We start from the raw sequence: 17034 nt of genomic DNA, 5'->3' as shown, positions 1-17034 counted from the left end.
AAATGGTGAAGTTGCTTTCCTGCAGCAGAATACACAGACAATCATTAACCCTCCATCAGGTTGCAGACCTGTGGGCTGGTGAGCTTGACCATTTCATGTAGCTGCTGAGGGGTGATATTCCGCAGTCCTGCAGAGTCAGGATGTTGGCCAGGTAAGCCAATGTGGAGACATACTGCACTGCGACTTTTACACTAAGCAGGTTAATGGATGGCAACATTCAAGCCCATTTAAGATGTTTTTTAGATCACTAGACTGTCCAGTAAACATGTAAAAACTGGTCCAGTCACTGGGCGAACGTCTGCACCCCTGTTGTATAGGACATAGAAAAGTACAGCACAGAACAGGCCCTTAGGCCCAAGATGTTGTGCCGAGATTTAATCCTAATGTAGGATATAGTAACTTAACCTACGCACCCCTCAACTCACTGCTATCCATGTGCATGTCCAGCAGTCGCTTAAATGTCCCCAGTGACTTTGCTCACACCACTACCACTGGCAACGCATTCCATGCATTCACAACTCTCTGCGTAAAGAACCTACCTCTGATGTCTCCTTTATACCTTCCTCCTAATATCTTCAAACTATGACTTCTCGTACCAGTCAGTCCTGCCCTGGGGAAAGGTCTCTGGCTATTGACTCTATCTATTCCTCTCATTACCTTATACCTCGATCAGGTCTCCTCACTTCCTCCCTCTCTCCAAGTCCAAGCTTATTCAACCTTTCTTCATAAGGCAAGCCCTCCACTCCAGGCAGCATCCTGGTAAACCTTCTTTGCACCCTCTCCAAAGCCTCTGTATCTTTCCTATAGTAGGGTGACCAGAACTGGAGTAAAAAATGAGGTCTGCAGATGCTGGAGATCACAGTTGAAAATGTGTTGCGGGTTAAAGCACAGCAGGTCAGGCAGCATCCAAGGAACAGGAAATTCGACGTTTCGGGCATAAGCCCTTCATCAGGAATGAGGAAAGTGTGTCCAGCAGGCTAAGATAAAAGGTAGGGAGGAGGGACTTGGGGGAGGGGCGATGGAGATGTGATAGGTGGAAGGAGGTCAAGGTGAGGGTGATAGGCCGGAGTGGGGTGGGGGCGGAGAGGTCAGGAAGAGGATTGCAGGTTAGGAGGGCGGTGCTGAGTTGAGGGAACCGACTGAGACAAGGTGGGGGGAGGGGAAATGAGGAAACTGGAGAAATCTGAGTTCATCCCCAGTGGTTGGAGGGTTCCCAGGCGGAAGATAAGGCGCTCCTCCTCCAGCCGTCGTGTTGTTATGTTTTGCCGGTGGAGGAGTCCAAGGACCTGCATGTCCTCGGTGGAGTGGGAGGGAGAGTTAAAGTGTTGAGCCACGGGGTGGTTGGGATGGTTGGTCCGGGCGTCCCTGAGTTGTTCTCTGAAGCGTTCCGCAAGTAAGCGGCCCGTCTCCCCAATATAGAGGAGGCCACATCGGGTGCAGCGGATGCAATAGATGATGTGTGTGGAGGTACAGGTGAACTTGTGGCGGATATGGAAGGATCCCTTGGGGCCTTGGAGGGAAGTGAGGGAGGAGGTGTGGGCGCAAGTTTTACATTTCCTGCGGTTGCAGGGGAAGGTGCTGGGAGTGGAGGTTGGGTTGGTGGGGGGTGTGGACCTGACGAGGGAGTCACGAAGGGAGTGGTCTTTGCAGAACGCTGATAGGGGAGGGGAGGGAAATATATCCCTGGTGGTGGGGTCCGTTTGGAGGTGGCGGAAATGACAGCGGATGATACGTTGTATACGGAGGTTGGTGGGGTGGTAGGTGAGAACCAGTGGGGTTCTGTCTTGGTGGCGGTTGGAGGAGCGGGGCTCAAGGGTGGAGGAGCGGGAAGTGGAGGAGATGCGGTGGAGGGCATCGTCGATCACGTTTGGGGGGAATCTGCGGTCCTTGAAGAAGGAGGCCATCTGGGCTGTGCGGTGTTGGAACTGGTCCTCCTAGGAGCAGATGCGGCGGAGATGAAGGAATTGGGAATATGGGATGGAGTTCTTACAGGGGGTAGGGTGGGGGGAGGTGTAGTCCAGATAGCTGTGGGAGTCAGTCGGTTTATAGTAGATGTCTGTGTTGAGTCGGTCGCCTGAGATAGAAATGGAAAGGTCTAGGAAGGGGAGGGAGGAGTCTGAGACAGTCCAGGTGAATTTGAGGTCTGGACACAATATTTCAAGTGTGGTCTCACCAGGGACTTGTAGAGCTGCAGCAAAACCTTGTGCTCTGAAACTCGTTCCCCCTGTTAATGAGAGCCAAAACACCATATGCATTCTTGACAACCCTATCCACTTGGGTGGCAACTTTGAGGGATCCATGTACTTGCACACCCAGATCCTTCTGTTCCTCCACACTGCCAAGAATCTTGTCTTTAATCCTATATTCAGCATTCGGGTTTGACCTTCCAAAATACATCACTTTGCATTTATCCAGGTTGAACTCCATCTGCTATTTCTCAGCCCAGCTCTGCATCCTGTCTATGTTGCGCTGCAGCCTGCAATAGCCCTCTATACTATCGACGACACCTCCAACCTTTGTGTCATCTGCAAATGTACTAATCTACCCCTCAACCTCCCAATCCAAGTCATTTATAAAAACTACAAAGAGCAGAGGCCCAAGTACAGAGCCCTGCGGGACCCCACTCAACACTGACCTCCAGGCAGAATACTTTCCACCTACAACCACTCTCTGCCTTCTGTCAGCCAGCCAATTCTGAATCCAGATAGCCAAGTCTCCCTGTATCCCATACTTCCTGACTTTATGAAAGAGCCTACCATGGGGAACCCTATCAAATGCCTTGCTGAAGTCCATGTATACCACATCCACTGCTCTACCATCGTTGACCTGAATTGACACCTCCTCAAAGAACTCAATAAGATTTGTGATGTATGACCTGCCCCTCACAAAGCCATGCTGCCTGCCTTTAATCACACTATGCTTTGCCAAATAGTCATAAATCCTATCCCTCAGAATTCTTTCCAAACCTTTGCTGACCACAGACGTAAGACTGACTGGTCTGTAATTGCCAGGGATTTCCCTATTAGCCTTCTTGAAAAGAGGAACAACATTTGCCTCCTTCCAATCCTCCAGTATAACTCCTGTCAAGAGTGAGGAGGCAAATATCTTTGCCAGCGGCTTAGTAACCTCCTTTCTCACTTCCCGGAGCAGCCTAGGATAAATCTGGTCTGGCCCTGGGGACTTATCAATCTTAATGTTTTCCAAAATTTCTAGCACATCAACTTCATCAATCTTGATCTGATCGAGACTGTGTCCCAGCTCCTCTAAGATTTCATTTACAACAAGTTCCCTTTCCTTGGTGAAAACCAAAGCAAAAAACTCATTTAGGGCTTCTCCTGTCTGCTCAGACTCCACGCATAAGTTCCCTACGTTATCCCTATCGGCCCTACCTTCTCCCTGATCATTCTCTTATTCCTCACATATGAGTAAAATGCCTTTGGGTTCTCCCTAATCCTTCCTGCCAAGCTTTTTCTCGTGCCCCCTCCTAGCTCTCCTCAGTCCATTTCTGAGCTCCTTTCTAGCAAGCCTGTAATCCTCTAAAGCTGTGCTAGATCCTTGCTTCCTCCACCTTACATAAGCTGCCTTCTTCCTTTTGACGAGAAGTTCCTCTGTTCTCGTCATCCAAGGTTCCTTAATCTTACCCCTACTTACCTGTCTCAGAGGAACACATTTGTGCATCACTCGCAATAATTGCTCCTTAAATAGTCTCTACATGTCTGCTGTGCCCTTTCTGTGCAACAATTGCTCCCAATCTGTACTTCCCAACTCCTGTCTGATAGCGTCATAATTTCCTTTTCCCAAATTAAATATTTTCTCTTCGTAACTGCACCTTTCACTGTTCAAGGAAATGGTAAATGTGAGGCAGTTGTAATTACTTTCACCAAAGTGCTCTCAAACCGTGATATCTGACACCTGTCCTGGCCCGTTGCCGAGCACCAAATCCAAAATGGCCGCTCCCCTGGTCGGTCTGTCTACATACTGAGTAAGGAAACCCTCCTGAACACACCTGACAAAAACGGCTCCATCCAAACCATCTGTACATCGGAAGTTCCAGTCGATATTGGGAAAGTTGAAGTCACCCATAACAACAACCCTGCTACTTTCGCATTTTTCCAGAATCTGCTCGCCTATGAGATCTTCAATCTCCCTACTGCCGTTAGGGGGTCTGTAGAAAACCCCCAATGCAGTGGCTGTTCCCTTGCTGTTCCTAACTTCCACCCATACTGACTTAGTAGACAAGCCTTCCTCAACAACCCTTGTTTCTGTGGCTGTGATGCACTCTCTGATTAACAATGCTACACCCCCTCCTCTTTTTTTCACCCTCCCTGTTCTTTTTAAACGTTCTAAACCCTGGAACATCTAGCAACCGTTCCTGCTCCTGTGAAACCCACGCCTCCAATATGGCCATAATATTGTAGCCCCAAGTATTGATCCATGTTCTAAGTTCATCACTCTTATTTCGGACACTCCTTGCATTAAAGCAGACACACTTTAACCGATCCGTTTGTTTCATCGTGTGAGAGACCTTCCTGATAGATTCACTACATCCTGTCACTGTCCCGTCTGCAACTGACCCCCTCTCAGACATGTGGCTCTGATTCCCACCCCTCTGCCAAACTAAAACCTCCCGCATCCCATGAGCAAATCTCCCACCCAGGACATTTGTGCCCCTCCAGTTCAAGTGCAACCCATCCTTCATGTACAGGTCCCACCTTCCCCAGAAAGTATCCCAATGGCCTAGGTATCTGAAGCCCTCCCTCCTGCCCCAGCCTCACAGCCACGTGTTAAGCTGCACTCGCTGCCCATTCCTTAACTCACTATCTCGTGGTAGCAAACCTGAGATCACTACTCTACCCGTCCTGCTCTTCAGCTTCCAACCTAACTCTCTGTAGTCACTTTTCAGATCCTCAATCCTTTTCCTGGCTATATCATTGGTGCCAATATGTACCACCTCCCTATACATCCTCTCAATTTCCCCCTCAGTCTCCCGGATGATCTGTAGTCCATCCAGCTCCAGTTCCCTAACTCGGTTTTTCAGGAGCTGGAGTTGGGTGCACTTCCCGCAGATGTGGTCGGCAGAGACATGTGAAGTGTCTCTCACCTGCCACATTCTGCAGGAGGAACATGCAACTGCCCTAACATCCATATCCCACTACTCTGATAGCCTGCACAAAGGAAGGGAAGAAAAATAAGAGAAACCTGAAAACTTACCGAGTTTACAGAGTCATATTAAGGTTAGAGGAGGTGGGTGGGTGGGAGGGAGACCCTACGGGTCTCGGGTGAATTGTTGCAACTTGGCAGAGGTGAGGTTGCTGTCCTGTTCCTCCCCAAGGCCATTGTCCTGATCAGATATCATTGGGTCAGAGATGAAGACCCAGTTTCATGTCAAGCTCTGAACTGAGCACAGCTGTTGTGTGCTTTGCTCTTGATTCAGAGTGGTGTTGCTCCCGGTTTCCCAGAGCTATGCTGTGCTGAGTATCTCATGGTTCCCAAAGTCCGGAGTTGGGGTTTCACTGGGCCCCCTTTGTTGTCCAGGTTGGGGGGGGGTTGTTCAGCTCCTTTCCCCACCTCGGTGCTTGGCTTCCTCTTCATTGGAAGAGGAGTCATTGGTGTCTCTTCACTCTGTGTTGGCTCCCTGTGACTGAGGGTTTCGTAGTCTGGTTACACCTCGATACCTGCCACACACCATCCTGTTTGTTCATTGTCTCCTGCTCCATTGAAACTGAATTCTCAGGTGGAAGTTCAGTTGGTTTATCATTCTCTGGAGCATCTTCCTTTTCCTGCAAGTCTGGCCTTCCTTCTGACAGTCCCTTTTCTCAGTTGTCTTATTGGAGGGTGGTGCCTGACTGTCCTGCTGGGTCACTGTTTGTATGTCCATATATATATATGAGTCTGTGTTTGCATACGAAGGACTGTGTGTGGGTGGGACTGCGTTGGTGCCTGATTGTGAATATTGGCTAAGTGTACACATGTTAATGTGCATAGGTTAGTGTATATGTGGGTGAATGATTGTACATGAACGTGTGAGAGATTGGGTGAAGGTGTGTGTGGGAGGGTGAGTTTGCATGACAGTGTGTATGTGAGTGAATGTGTCTGTATTTGTGTGTGTGAGTAAATGTGAGTGTTTGAGGGGGAGTGCAGGTGAACATAGGTTGCTAATTGTGTGTGGGTGAGTAAAGTTGTCCATGCATGTGTTTGTGTGTCTGTGCGGTGATTGTGTGTGTGTGTGTGTGAATGTGCATGTTTGAGGGGGGTGCAGGTGAACATAGATTGCTAATTGTGTGTGGGTGAGCAATGCATGTGTTTGTGTGTCAGCGCGATGATTTTGTGTGTGTGTGTGTGTATCTGTCTGTGCGGTGATTGTGTGTGTGTGTCTATGCAGTGATTGTGTGTGTCTGTGCAGTGATTTTGTGTGTGTGTGTGTGTGTCTGTGCAGTGATTTTGTGTGTGTGTGTGTGTCTGTGCGGTGATTGTGTGTGTGTCTGTGCGGTGATTGTGTGTGTGTGTCTGTGCAGTGATTGTGTGTGTGTCTGTGCGGTGATTGTGTGTGTGTGTATCTGTCTGTGCGGTGATTGTGTGTGTGTATGTGTGCGGTGATTGTGTGTGTGTGTGAATGTGCGTGTTTGAGGGGGTGTGCAGGTGAACATAGATTGCTAATTGTGTGTGGGTGAGTAAGTTTGTCTATATACGTGTATGTGAATGTGCATGTGGGGTGATTGTGTGTGTGTGAGAATGAAGGTGTGTTATCTTTGTATGTGTGCAAGTGAGGTTGTATTTATGTGCGTGGGGATGCGTGTGTGAGGTTGCACACATGTGAGTGAGGGAGTGTTTACGTGTGTAAGGGAATGTTTGTGTGAGTGATAGGGTGTTAGTATGAGGGTGCGTGTGAGGTAATGGTTTTAAGTGTACAAGTGGGATGATGTATTTGTATTAATGGTTTTAAGCGTATGAGTGGGATGATGTATTTGTATGTTTGGGTGTGATTGGGTACATGTGATTAAGTATATGTCAGTGAGGGAGTGTTTATGTGTGAGTAAAAAGGATGTTAGGGTGAGTGCATATGTTTGAGGTTGTGTATGTGTATGAGGGTGTCTGTGTGTATGGTGGTATGTGTGAGGGGCTGTTTGAAGTTGTGTGTGAGGGAATTTGGTGAAGGGATATCGGTGTGTGGGAAAGGGTGTATGTGAGTGGGTGTGAGTCAGTGTGTGAATGGTGTGAGTCATGGTGTGTCAGTGTGAGGGTGCATGAAGGTATATGGTTATGTGAGGGAGAGTGAGGGGTTGTGAGAGTATGTTTCCATGTGTTGTGAGAGTGAGTGAAGATGTGTGTGTGAAAGGGTTTTGGTGTGAGTGTGAGTGTTGGGATTTCTGTGTGAGATGTGTGTGTGTGTGTGTGTGTGTGTGAGGTGAGCTGTGAGGATGAATATGTGTGAATGTATGTATGTTTTGGTGTGAGTGATGGGGTGTCTGCAAAAGTGAATAAGGCACAGTGGCTCAGTGCTTAGCACTGCTGCCTCACAGCACCAGGGTCCCAGGTTCGATTCCAGCCTTGGATGACTATCTGTGTGGAGTTTGCACATTCTCTCTATCTGTGTGGGTTTTCTCCAGGTGCTCCGGTTTCCTCTCACAGTCCAAAGATGTGCAGGTCAGGGTGAATTGGCCATGCTAAATTGCCCATAGTGTTAGGTGCATTAGTCAGAGGAAAATGGCATTGGGTGGGTTTCTCTTTGGAGGGTCGGTGTGGGCTTGTTGGGCCGAAGGGTCTGTTTCCACATTGTAGGGAAACTAATCTACATATGTGAGAGGGACTGTACGGTTGTGTGAGATGAGAGGGTATCAGTGTGAGTGAAGGTGTATGAGTTGAGGGCTTTATGGTGAGAGTGTGAATAATGGGGTGTGTGAGTGTGTGAGTGAGTGAGAGCTTTGATAGTTGCAATTAGCTGACAGGTGCAGTGTGAGATGATATTTCCAGGAGTGACCTCCCACTTGGTGTTGCTGGTGTGAACATGTTTGACCACAAGTGGGTGCTAAAATGAAAGGCTGGGAACTGGCCTTACCTTGCAGCCAAAGAGAGAGAGACATGCAAATACATGGGAACATCCATTCATATTTTTAAACTAAACTTTGAACATCTGAAGGAGTCTAAAAGCTTGCAGACCTTGGGACCTGGGGAGACAGCACTGCCCTCTTGAAGGGAATGCCTGCAGGACATGTACCGTTTTTGAAGGAGCCTCTGAGATCTACCGTCAGAGGAGTGACACAGCCCCCTGACGGGGAAGTAAACCATTATCCTGTGTTCCATTAGCTCTTCAGTGGAAACAATTGCGTTCGTGCGTTTTATGATGGGTGCTCTCTGCATTTTTTGAGTGGCTCTCTGAGAGATAATCAGAGGAAGCTTTCGATCTCAGGATGTGAATGAGGGGAAATGGACAGAGAGAGAGAGAGAGAGAGAGAGAGACAGTGCGGAGGCTGTAAAGGAGTGATGGAGTAAGGGAATATTGGTGGAGTAAGGGGACATTAGCAGAGAGGCACAAATGAAAAAGAGAGAGAGAGAGCAGTTAAGAGATTAAAAATGAGAGGCAGTCAGAAGAGAGGAAGTGAGAAGGTGGAGCAACGATAACGTAAGAGGGGAGTGAAAATGGGAGGGGGAGATGGGGGACTTGGAGAGTATGGAGAGTGGGAGTGAAAGGAAGAGATCAAGAAAGGAGGGTTAAAAAGAGTGGGAGAGCGCGAGGGTGTGGAGCTGAGTACAAGAGGGAGATAGAGGAGTGTCAGAGGCAGGAAGAGAAATAGAGGGGGATGAAGATATGGAAGGTGAGAGAGAGAAAAGCCAAAAAGGAGTGTCAGGTGAGACGAAGAAACAGGAGAGAGGGAATTTGGGTGAAGGGTTGTACATTGGTGCTGTTTTCTAGCTCCCTGGCTGGGACTGTCTGTGTAAAACAGCCATGATTCAGGGGGGTAAGTGTATGCAAGGAATGTTGGTTGTGGAAATGTAGGATGACCTTCACACAATAGGAGAGCACAAAGAGGCGTGCAACAGACATCTCATTAGTATGCAAATAACTGCACTCAGCAAACAGTGCCACAGCCTCACATAAGCATACAAATACACTCGCTTGGCTCTGTGTGTCCTCTCTCTTCATTGCTGCTGATGAGGGAGGGGAAATTAAATATCTGACAACATTGGTAAGAACAAGGTGCAGTAAAAGTGTCACGGTGTATCTGCGAGTGACATGTATCTTCTCCTTATCCCTCTGTCTAATTTAAACCATATCAAAGGGATATGCTACTGGACAGAACCAAACTGTGTTTGTGACTATTTATGTGCAAAGATCTATTTTATGAATAAAATATATTTTTGAAATTAAGAATAAAAGAGCTATGTGAGTAATTCAAGGCACCTCAATACCCAGTTGATGCTATATTAAATATGTACTCAAGCTACACCTGGAGAACAGGATAATGCAAGGAGAACTTTACTTGATATCTAGCCTTGTGCTGTACCTGCACAGGACATCTTTAATGGATATAGAGTAGAGGGATCTTTACTCTTGTATTTAACTCCGTGCCATCCCTGCCCTGGCAGTGTTTGATGGGGTAGTGTAGAGTAAGTGTTATTCTTTAAGCTGTGCTAGGCGTACTCACAATCTAGAGGGAGAATTATCCTGTACCTAACCCAATGCTGTATCAGTTTTAGGGATGTTGGATGCACAGTGAGGATGGAGCTGTAGACTTTATCTAACCTGTGCTGTGCCTGTCCTGAGAATGTTTCATGCGGACAGTTTCGAGGGAGCGTTACTCTGCATTTAAACTGTGGTGTACCTGTCCTGGGAGTGTTTGTTGGGGGGAGTATCGAGAGCTTCACTGAGTATCTAACCCATACTATACCAGCCATGGGAATCTTTAATAGAGATAGCATAGAATAAGTTTTAGTATGTATCTAATTTGTGCTGTACGTGCCCTGGGCGCATTTGATAGGACAGTGAGGAGGCAGTTTTACTCTGTATCTAGCCTACACTGTCCTTTTTTTTTAGATTAGATTACTTACAGTGTGGAAACAGGCCCTTCGGCCCAACAAGTCCACACCGACCCGCTGAAGCGCAACCCACCCATACCCTACATTTACCCCTTACCTAACACTATGGGCAATTTAGCATGGCCAATTCACCTGACCCGCACATCTTTGGACTGTGGGAGGAAACCGGAGCACCCGGAGGAAACCCACGCAGACACGGGAATTGAACCCGGGTCTCAGGCGCTGTGAGACAGCAGTGCTAACCACTGTGCCACCATGCCACCCACAGTCCCGTGTCCTACTGTGGGACTGTGTGATGGGTCTGTGCAAAGTCGCTTTACTCTGTCCTAAATGCATGCAGTACCCTCCCTGCGAGAGCTCTGACAGTGCCCAATTAACCCCGACATGAACAGATTTTACCATTTCTACACATTGGCTTAACTATTTTCATGAGAAATACACAAAAGAGAGTCACAATTTTAACATTGATACAATTTGATAATTTACCTGAGATTGCAGATTGAGGCAACTCAGTCTTGAGTTCTTTCGAAGTACTTTAGGACACTGTGGAACAAAATCTCAAGCCTTCTGAGGATTGGGGAAAAGCACTCCTTCCCTTCTTTCCACACTGATGCATCCCGGGAATCTCCGCCAACACCACATGCTATTCCTTCTGCTGGAGTCCGCTTGACATTAGGAATCAGTCTGAGGACTCAATCAAGGCCTTCTTCCCCTCTCTCTCTCTCTCTCTCTCTCTTTCTCTCTTTCTCTCTTTCTTTTTCTCTCTCTCTCTCTTCCCCACCCCTCTCTCTCAATGACAAGAAGCTGGCCAGTTTCTGGTTGAATGCAAGGCTTTAGGTGGTGCTCGCTCCTGCTCGGCAATGATAGAACCCAGTGCTGTTCTCATTTGATAGGAATCAATGGATTTAGAAGACTAAATCAGCTGAATGCATTAAAAGCAAGCTTCTGACTTGAAATGATGCTGCACATCAGTGGGGCATCAAGGTAATCTACTGATCACTTTCCTAAAACATTGGATTCCCTGAGCTGAGCCCAATGAAGATTACATGAGCCACAGAAGCATATTTTCAATATATAAATAATTATACACGCACGCGCGCACACACACACACACACACATACACACATATAGTGTGACGTTAGTGACAATTGAAACACTTCACTTGTTACCAGGGCAACTTGTCGAAAGTCTTTCTGATGTATTCAAAGGCAAGCTGGATGAACACAAGAGAAAGCTGCAGCAGATTCAGCTGAGATGGTGTCGGGGTGAACGGAGTCTTGTGTGAATTCTGAATTTGGCACGGGCCATTCGGGTCAAATAGCCGGTGTCTGGTGGAGGGGGAGATGGCAGCATCAGTGCTCATGTTACTGGATCACAAAGCCTGGGTTAATGAGTTCAGTTCCGATCCAAGGCAACACTGGTGGGATTTAAACCTGATTAATTAGACAACTGAATCAAAAAGAGGGTGACAGACCTGGCGACCATAACAATACAACTGATTGTTGTAAAAATAGGTCTCATTCATTGTTACCCTTAAGGAAAGGAATTCTGCCCTTCTTACGCAGTCTGGCCTGCATATAACTCCAAGCTCCACAGAAATGTGGCTGACTCTTAACTACCCTCTGAAATGGCTCAGAATCCATTCAGCTCAAGCGCAATAGGGAATAGGCAACAAATACCCGCCTTGCTAGCGATGCTGAAATCCCATGAGAGAATAAAAACGTTCAATGTTTCCAGTGCCCTCCGCTGATCAAAGATTAATCTTGGCCTTCACCAATCGTGAGTAAACAAAACCACACCCCCTCCCTGTAAGCTCCAACCTGCCCTAGTCTAGTCTAGTTTCACCCACAATTGGATGTTTGTACGTTGTCGTGGAAGTGGGATCCTCTCTGTCCGAGGAGAAAGTGAGGACTGCAGATGCTGGAGTATCAGAGCTGAAAATGCGTTGCTGGAAAAGCGCAGCAGGTCAGGCAGCATCCAAGGAGCAGGAGAATTGACGTTTCAGGCATCCTGATGAAGGGCTTATGCCCGAAACGTCGAATTTCCTGTTCCTTGGATGCTGCGCTTTTCCAGCAACACATTTTCAGCTCCTCTCTGTCCGAGCCAAGACTCTCGCAGTTTATACTGTATGAATTCAGCTTCTGTTTCACATGACTGCACTTACTGATGGCCGGAAGGGGGCAGAAGCCACTGCATCCATGCTCAGTTGTTTCCCTCCAGGTATGCTCTTCCTTCGTGAAGACCGACCAGGGTGGTACTCTGAAAAACACAAAAGGAAAAACAAGTTCTTGAGTCTCTGTTTGTTCAGAGGGACAGGCCATGGATTCAGGCTCCACTTCAGGGATTGGAGCAGGAAATTGGAAACATCACCGCACTGTCAAAGGGCATCATCTTTCAGGTGAGGGAGTGAACTGAGGCCCTCATCTGCCATAGATTCATAGGGATGTACAGCACAGAAACAGACCGTTCGTTTCAACTTGTCCATGCTGACCAGATAGCCTAACCAAATCTAGTCCCGTTTGCCAGCACTTGCCCCCTATCCCTCTAAACCCTTCCTATTCATACACCTATCCAGAACTAGAGGGCATAGGTTTAGGGTGAGAGGGGAAAGATTGAAAAGGGACCTAAGGGGCAAGAGTTTCACGCAGACGGTAGTGCGCTTATGCAATGAGCTGCCAGAGAAAGTTGTGGAAGTTGGTAGAATTGAAAAGGCATCCGATAGGAACATGAATATGAAGGGTTTCTAGGGACATAGGCCAAATGCTGGCAAATGGGATTGGATTAATGTAGGATGTCTGGTTGGCATGGATGAGTTGGGACTGAAGGGTCTGTTTCCATTCTGTACACCTCCATGACTCTATGACGCTAAGTTCAGTGACCTCACATCAGAGGTCCACATTAGCAAATGGATCTTCAAATTGCATATTCTACTAAATGTACCTTCATTCAGAAATGAGGATGCTCCCTCATAAATAGTTGTGACTCATCAGATACTGAAGAAGCCTTCACACTTGGGCTGAGAAGTAACATGCATTCCACACAGGTGTGAGGCAATGCTCATCTCCAAAAAGGAATCTAACTATCTCCCATAGACATAGTGATGACATTCGATGTCTACACTTCCTACAATCAACATTCTGGGAATTACCCTTGACCAGAAAATTAACTGAAACAGCCACATAAATACCTGATTACAAGAGCTGGTTAGGTGCTGAGATTTCTGCACCAAGAACTAACGTCCTGATTATAAAAGACTGCATACCATTACAAGGTACACATCAGGACGTTCTTCTTCAGTTATCTGACTGAGAGGCACTTCAATGACATCCAAGAAACTCAACATTATCCAGGACAAAGCAACCTACTTGACTGACCAGACAGCATCCAAGGAGCAGCGAAATCGACGTTTCGGGCAAAAGCCCTTCATCTGGAATACAGGCAGAGAGACTGAAGCGTGGAGAGATAGGGGAGGGTGGGGGTGGGGAGAGAGTAGCATAGAGTACAATGGGTGAGTGGGGGAGGAGATGAAGATGATAGGTCAGGGAGGAGAGCGTGGAGTGGATAGGGGGAAAAGGAGCTAGGCAGATAGGACAAGTCCGGACAAGTCATGGGGACAGTGCTGAGCTGGAAGTTTGGAACTAGGGTGAGGTGGGGGAAGGGGAAATGAGGAAGCTGTTGAAGTCCACATTGATGCCCTGGGGTTGAAGTGTTCCGAGGCGGAAGATGAGGCGTTCTTCCTCCAGGCGTCAGGTTGTGACGGAGTGGCGGTGAAGGAGGCCCAGGACCTCCATGTCCTCAGCAGAGTGGGAGGGGGAGCAGGAACTGTAAAACCTGCACCCACACCTCCTCCCTCACCTCTATTCAAGGCCCTAAAGGAGCCTTCCACATCCATCAAAGTTTTACCTGCACATCCACTCATATAATTTATTGTATCCGTTGCTCCCGATGGGGCCTCCTCCATATTGGGAAGACTGGGCACCTCCTAGCACAGCGCTTTAGGGAACATCTCCGGGACACCCGCACCAATCAACCACACCGTCCCGTGGCCCAACATTTTAACTCCCCCTTCCACTCTGCCGAGGACATGGAGGTCCTGGGCCTCCTTCACCGCCGCTCCCTCACCACCAGACGCCTGGAGGAAGAACGCCTCATCTTCCACCTCGGAACACTTCAACCCCAGGGCATCAATGTGGACTTCAACAGCTTCCTCATTTCCCCTTCCCCCCACCTCATCCTAGTTTCAAACTTCCAGCTCAGCACTGTCCCCATGACTTGTCCGGACTTGTCCTACCTGCCTATCTCCTTTTCCACCTATCCACTCCACCCTCTCCTCCCTGACCTATCACCTTCATCCCCTCCCCCACTCACCCATTGTACTCTATGCTACTCTCTCCCCACCCCCACCCTCCTCTAGCTTATATCTCCACGCTTCAGGCTCACTGCCTTTATTCCTGATGAAGGGCTTTTGCCCGAAACGTCGATTTTGCTGCTCGCTGGATGCTGCCTGAACTGCTGTGCTCTTCCAGCACCACTGATCCAGAATCTGGTTTCCAGCATCTGCAGTCATTGATTTTACCTCGTTGACTGACCAACCCATCCACCACCATAAAGGTTCACTCCCTCCACTAATGAGACACAATAACAGTAGTGTTCACCATCTACAAGATGCACTGCAGCAATTCACCAAGGCTCCTAATATAGTAACTTTCAGAATTAGATTAACTACAGTGTGGAAACAGGCCCTTCGGCCCAACAAGTCCACACCGACCCGCTGAAGCGCAACCCACCCACACCCCTTCACCTAACACTACAGACAATTTAGCACGGACAATTCACCTGGCCGGTACATCTTTGGACTGTGGGAGGAAACCGGAGCACCCGGAGGAAACCGACGCAGACACGGGGAGAATGTGCAAACTCCACGCAGTCAGTTGCCTGAGGCGGGAATTGAACCCGGGTCCCTGGCGCTGTGAGGCAGCAGTGCTAACCACTGTGCCACCGTGCCACCGTGCCGCCCAATTAACTGCTGCCAAGAAAGGCAGGGTTAGCAGATGAATGGAACACTCTAATCTCAATATCCCCTCTAAGTCATACACTGCTCACCATTGGAATTTTATCACCATTCCTTCAAGGTCACTAGGTCAAAATATTGAAACCCTTGTTCCAAAGGCACTGTGGATATACCTACTCCACATGGGCAGAGCTTAAAAATGTGTTGCTGGAAAAGCACAGCAGGTCAGGCAGCATCAAAGGAGCAGGAGAATCGACGTTTCTGGCATAAGCCCTTCTTCAGGAACCGATTCTCCTGCTCCTTGGATGCTGCCTGACCTGCTGCGCTTTTCCAGCAACACATTTTTAAGCTCTGATCTCCAGCATCTGCAGTCCTCACTTTCTCCACATGGGCAGTGATGGTTCAAGGATTTAGGGCTGGAAAATAAATGCTGGCCCAAATATTGATGCCTATAACCTGTAGTTATTCAAAGAATACTTTGAAAGAAACTGCTGCTGCATTCACAACACTGCCATCTTATGTCTCCCAAAGTCAATGGTCGAATGTCTGTTTAAAGAGTACACAGTGGGAGGTAGGGGAATCGATGCTGCTGAATAACAGATACAAAACCTGTACCCTCACCTCCATCCAAGGCCCGAAAGGAGCCTTCCACATCCATCAAAGTTTTACCAGCACGTCCACCAATATCGTTTATTGTATCCGTTGCTCCCGATGCGGTCTCCTCTACATTGGGGAGACTGGACACCTCCTAGCAGAGCGCTTTAGGGAACATCTCCGAGATACCCGCACCAATCAACCACACTGCTCTGTGGCCCAACATTTCAACTCCCCCTCCCACTCAGCCGAGGACATGGAGGTCCTGGGCCTCCTTCACCGCCACCCCCTCACCACCAGACGCCTGGAGGAAGAACGCCTCATCTTCCGCCTCGGAACACTTCAACCCCAGGGCATCAATGTGGACTTCAACAGTTTCCTCATTTCCCCTTCCCCACCTCACCCTAGTTCCAAACTTCCAGCTCAGCACTGTCCCCATGACTTAGAACATAGAACATAGAAGGATACAGCGCAGTACAGGCCCTTCGGCCCTCGATGTTGCGCCGACCGAATCCTACCTAACCTATACTAGCCCAATAACTTCCAAATGCCTATCCAATGCCCGCTTAAATGACCATAAAGGAGAGTTCACCACTGATACGGGCAGGACATTCCATGAACTCACAACCCGCTGTGTGAAGAATCTACCCCTAACATCTGTCCTATACCTACCACCCCTTAATTTAAAGCTATGTCCCCTAGTAACACCTGACTCCATTAGCGGTAAAAGGTTCTTAGTATCTACCCTATCTAAACCCCTAATCATCTTATACACTTCTATCAGATCTCCCCTAAACCTTCTCTTCTCCAATGAGAACAGCCCCAAGTGCCTCAGCCTTTCCTCATAAGATTTTCCTACCATTCCAGGCAACATCCTGGTAAACCTCCTCTGCACTCGTTCTAAAGCTTCCACATCCTTCCTATAGTATGGCGACCAAAACTGCACACAATACTCCAGATGAGGCCTCACCAGAGTCTTATACAACTGCAACATGACCTCAGGACTCCGGAACTCAATTCCTCTGCCAATAAAGCCCAGTACACCATATGCCTTCCTCACAGCACTATTTACCTGGGTGGCAACTTTCAGAGATCTGTGTACATAGACACCAAGATCCCTCTGCTCATCCACACTACCAAGTAGCCTACCATTAGCCCAGTAATCCATCATCTTGTTATTCCTACCAAAGTGAACGACTTCGCACTTAGCTACATTGAATTCCATTTGCCACATTTCCGCCCAGCTCTGCAACTTATCTATATCCCGCTGACTTGTCCTACCTGCCTATCTCCTTTTCCAGTTATCCACTCCACCCTCCTCCCTGACCTATCACCTTTATCCCCTCCCCCACTCACCCATTGTACTCTATGTTACTTTCTCCCCGCCCCCACC

General features: G+C 48.1%; 1 protein-coding gene across 1 annotated transcript in view; it reads right to left on the bottom strand.

Annotated features, from left to right (window-relative positions):
* The window catches only part of LOC132832846 (ras/Rap GTPase-activating protein SynGAP-like), a 617922-nt gene that overhangs the window by 360103 nt on the left and 240785 nt on the right, over positions 1-17034 (bottom strand). Inside the window, exon 3 of the mRNA XM_060851032.1 lies at positions 12201-12295. Within this exon, the coding sequence (XP_060707015.1) occupies positions 12201-12295 (95 nt within the window). The remainder of the gene's footprint in view (positions 1-12200; positions 12296-17034) is intronic.

Source organism: Hemiscyllium ocellatum, chromosome 35 (genome assembly GCF_020745735.1).
Source record: "Hemiscyllium ocellatum isolate sHemOce1 chromosome 35, sHemOce1.pat.X.cur, whole genome shotgun sequence".
Classification (NCBI taxonomy): domain Eukaryota; kingdom Metazoa; phylum Chordata; class Chondrichthyes; order Orectolobiformes; family Hemiscylliidae; genus Hemiscyllium; species Hemiscyllium ocellatum.
The sequence above is the reverse complement of the archived record's forward strand: the minus strand, read 5'-3'. Positions and strand labels throughout refer to the sequence as shown.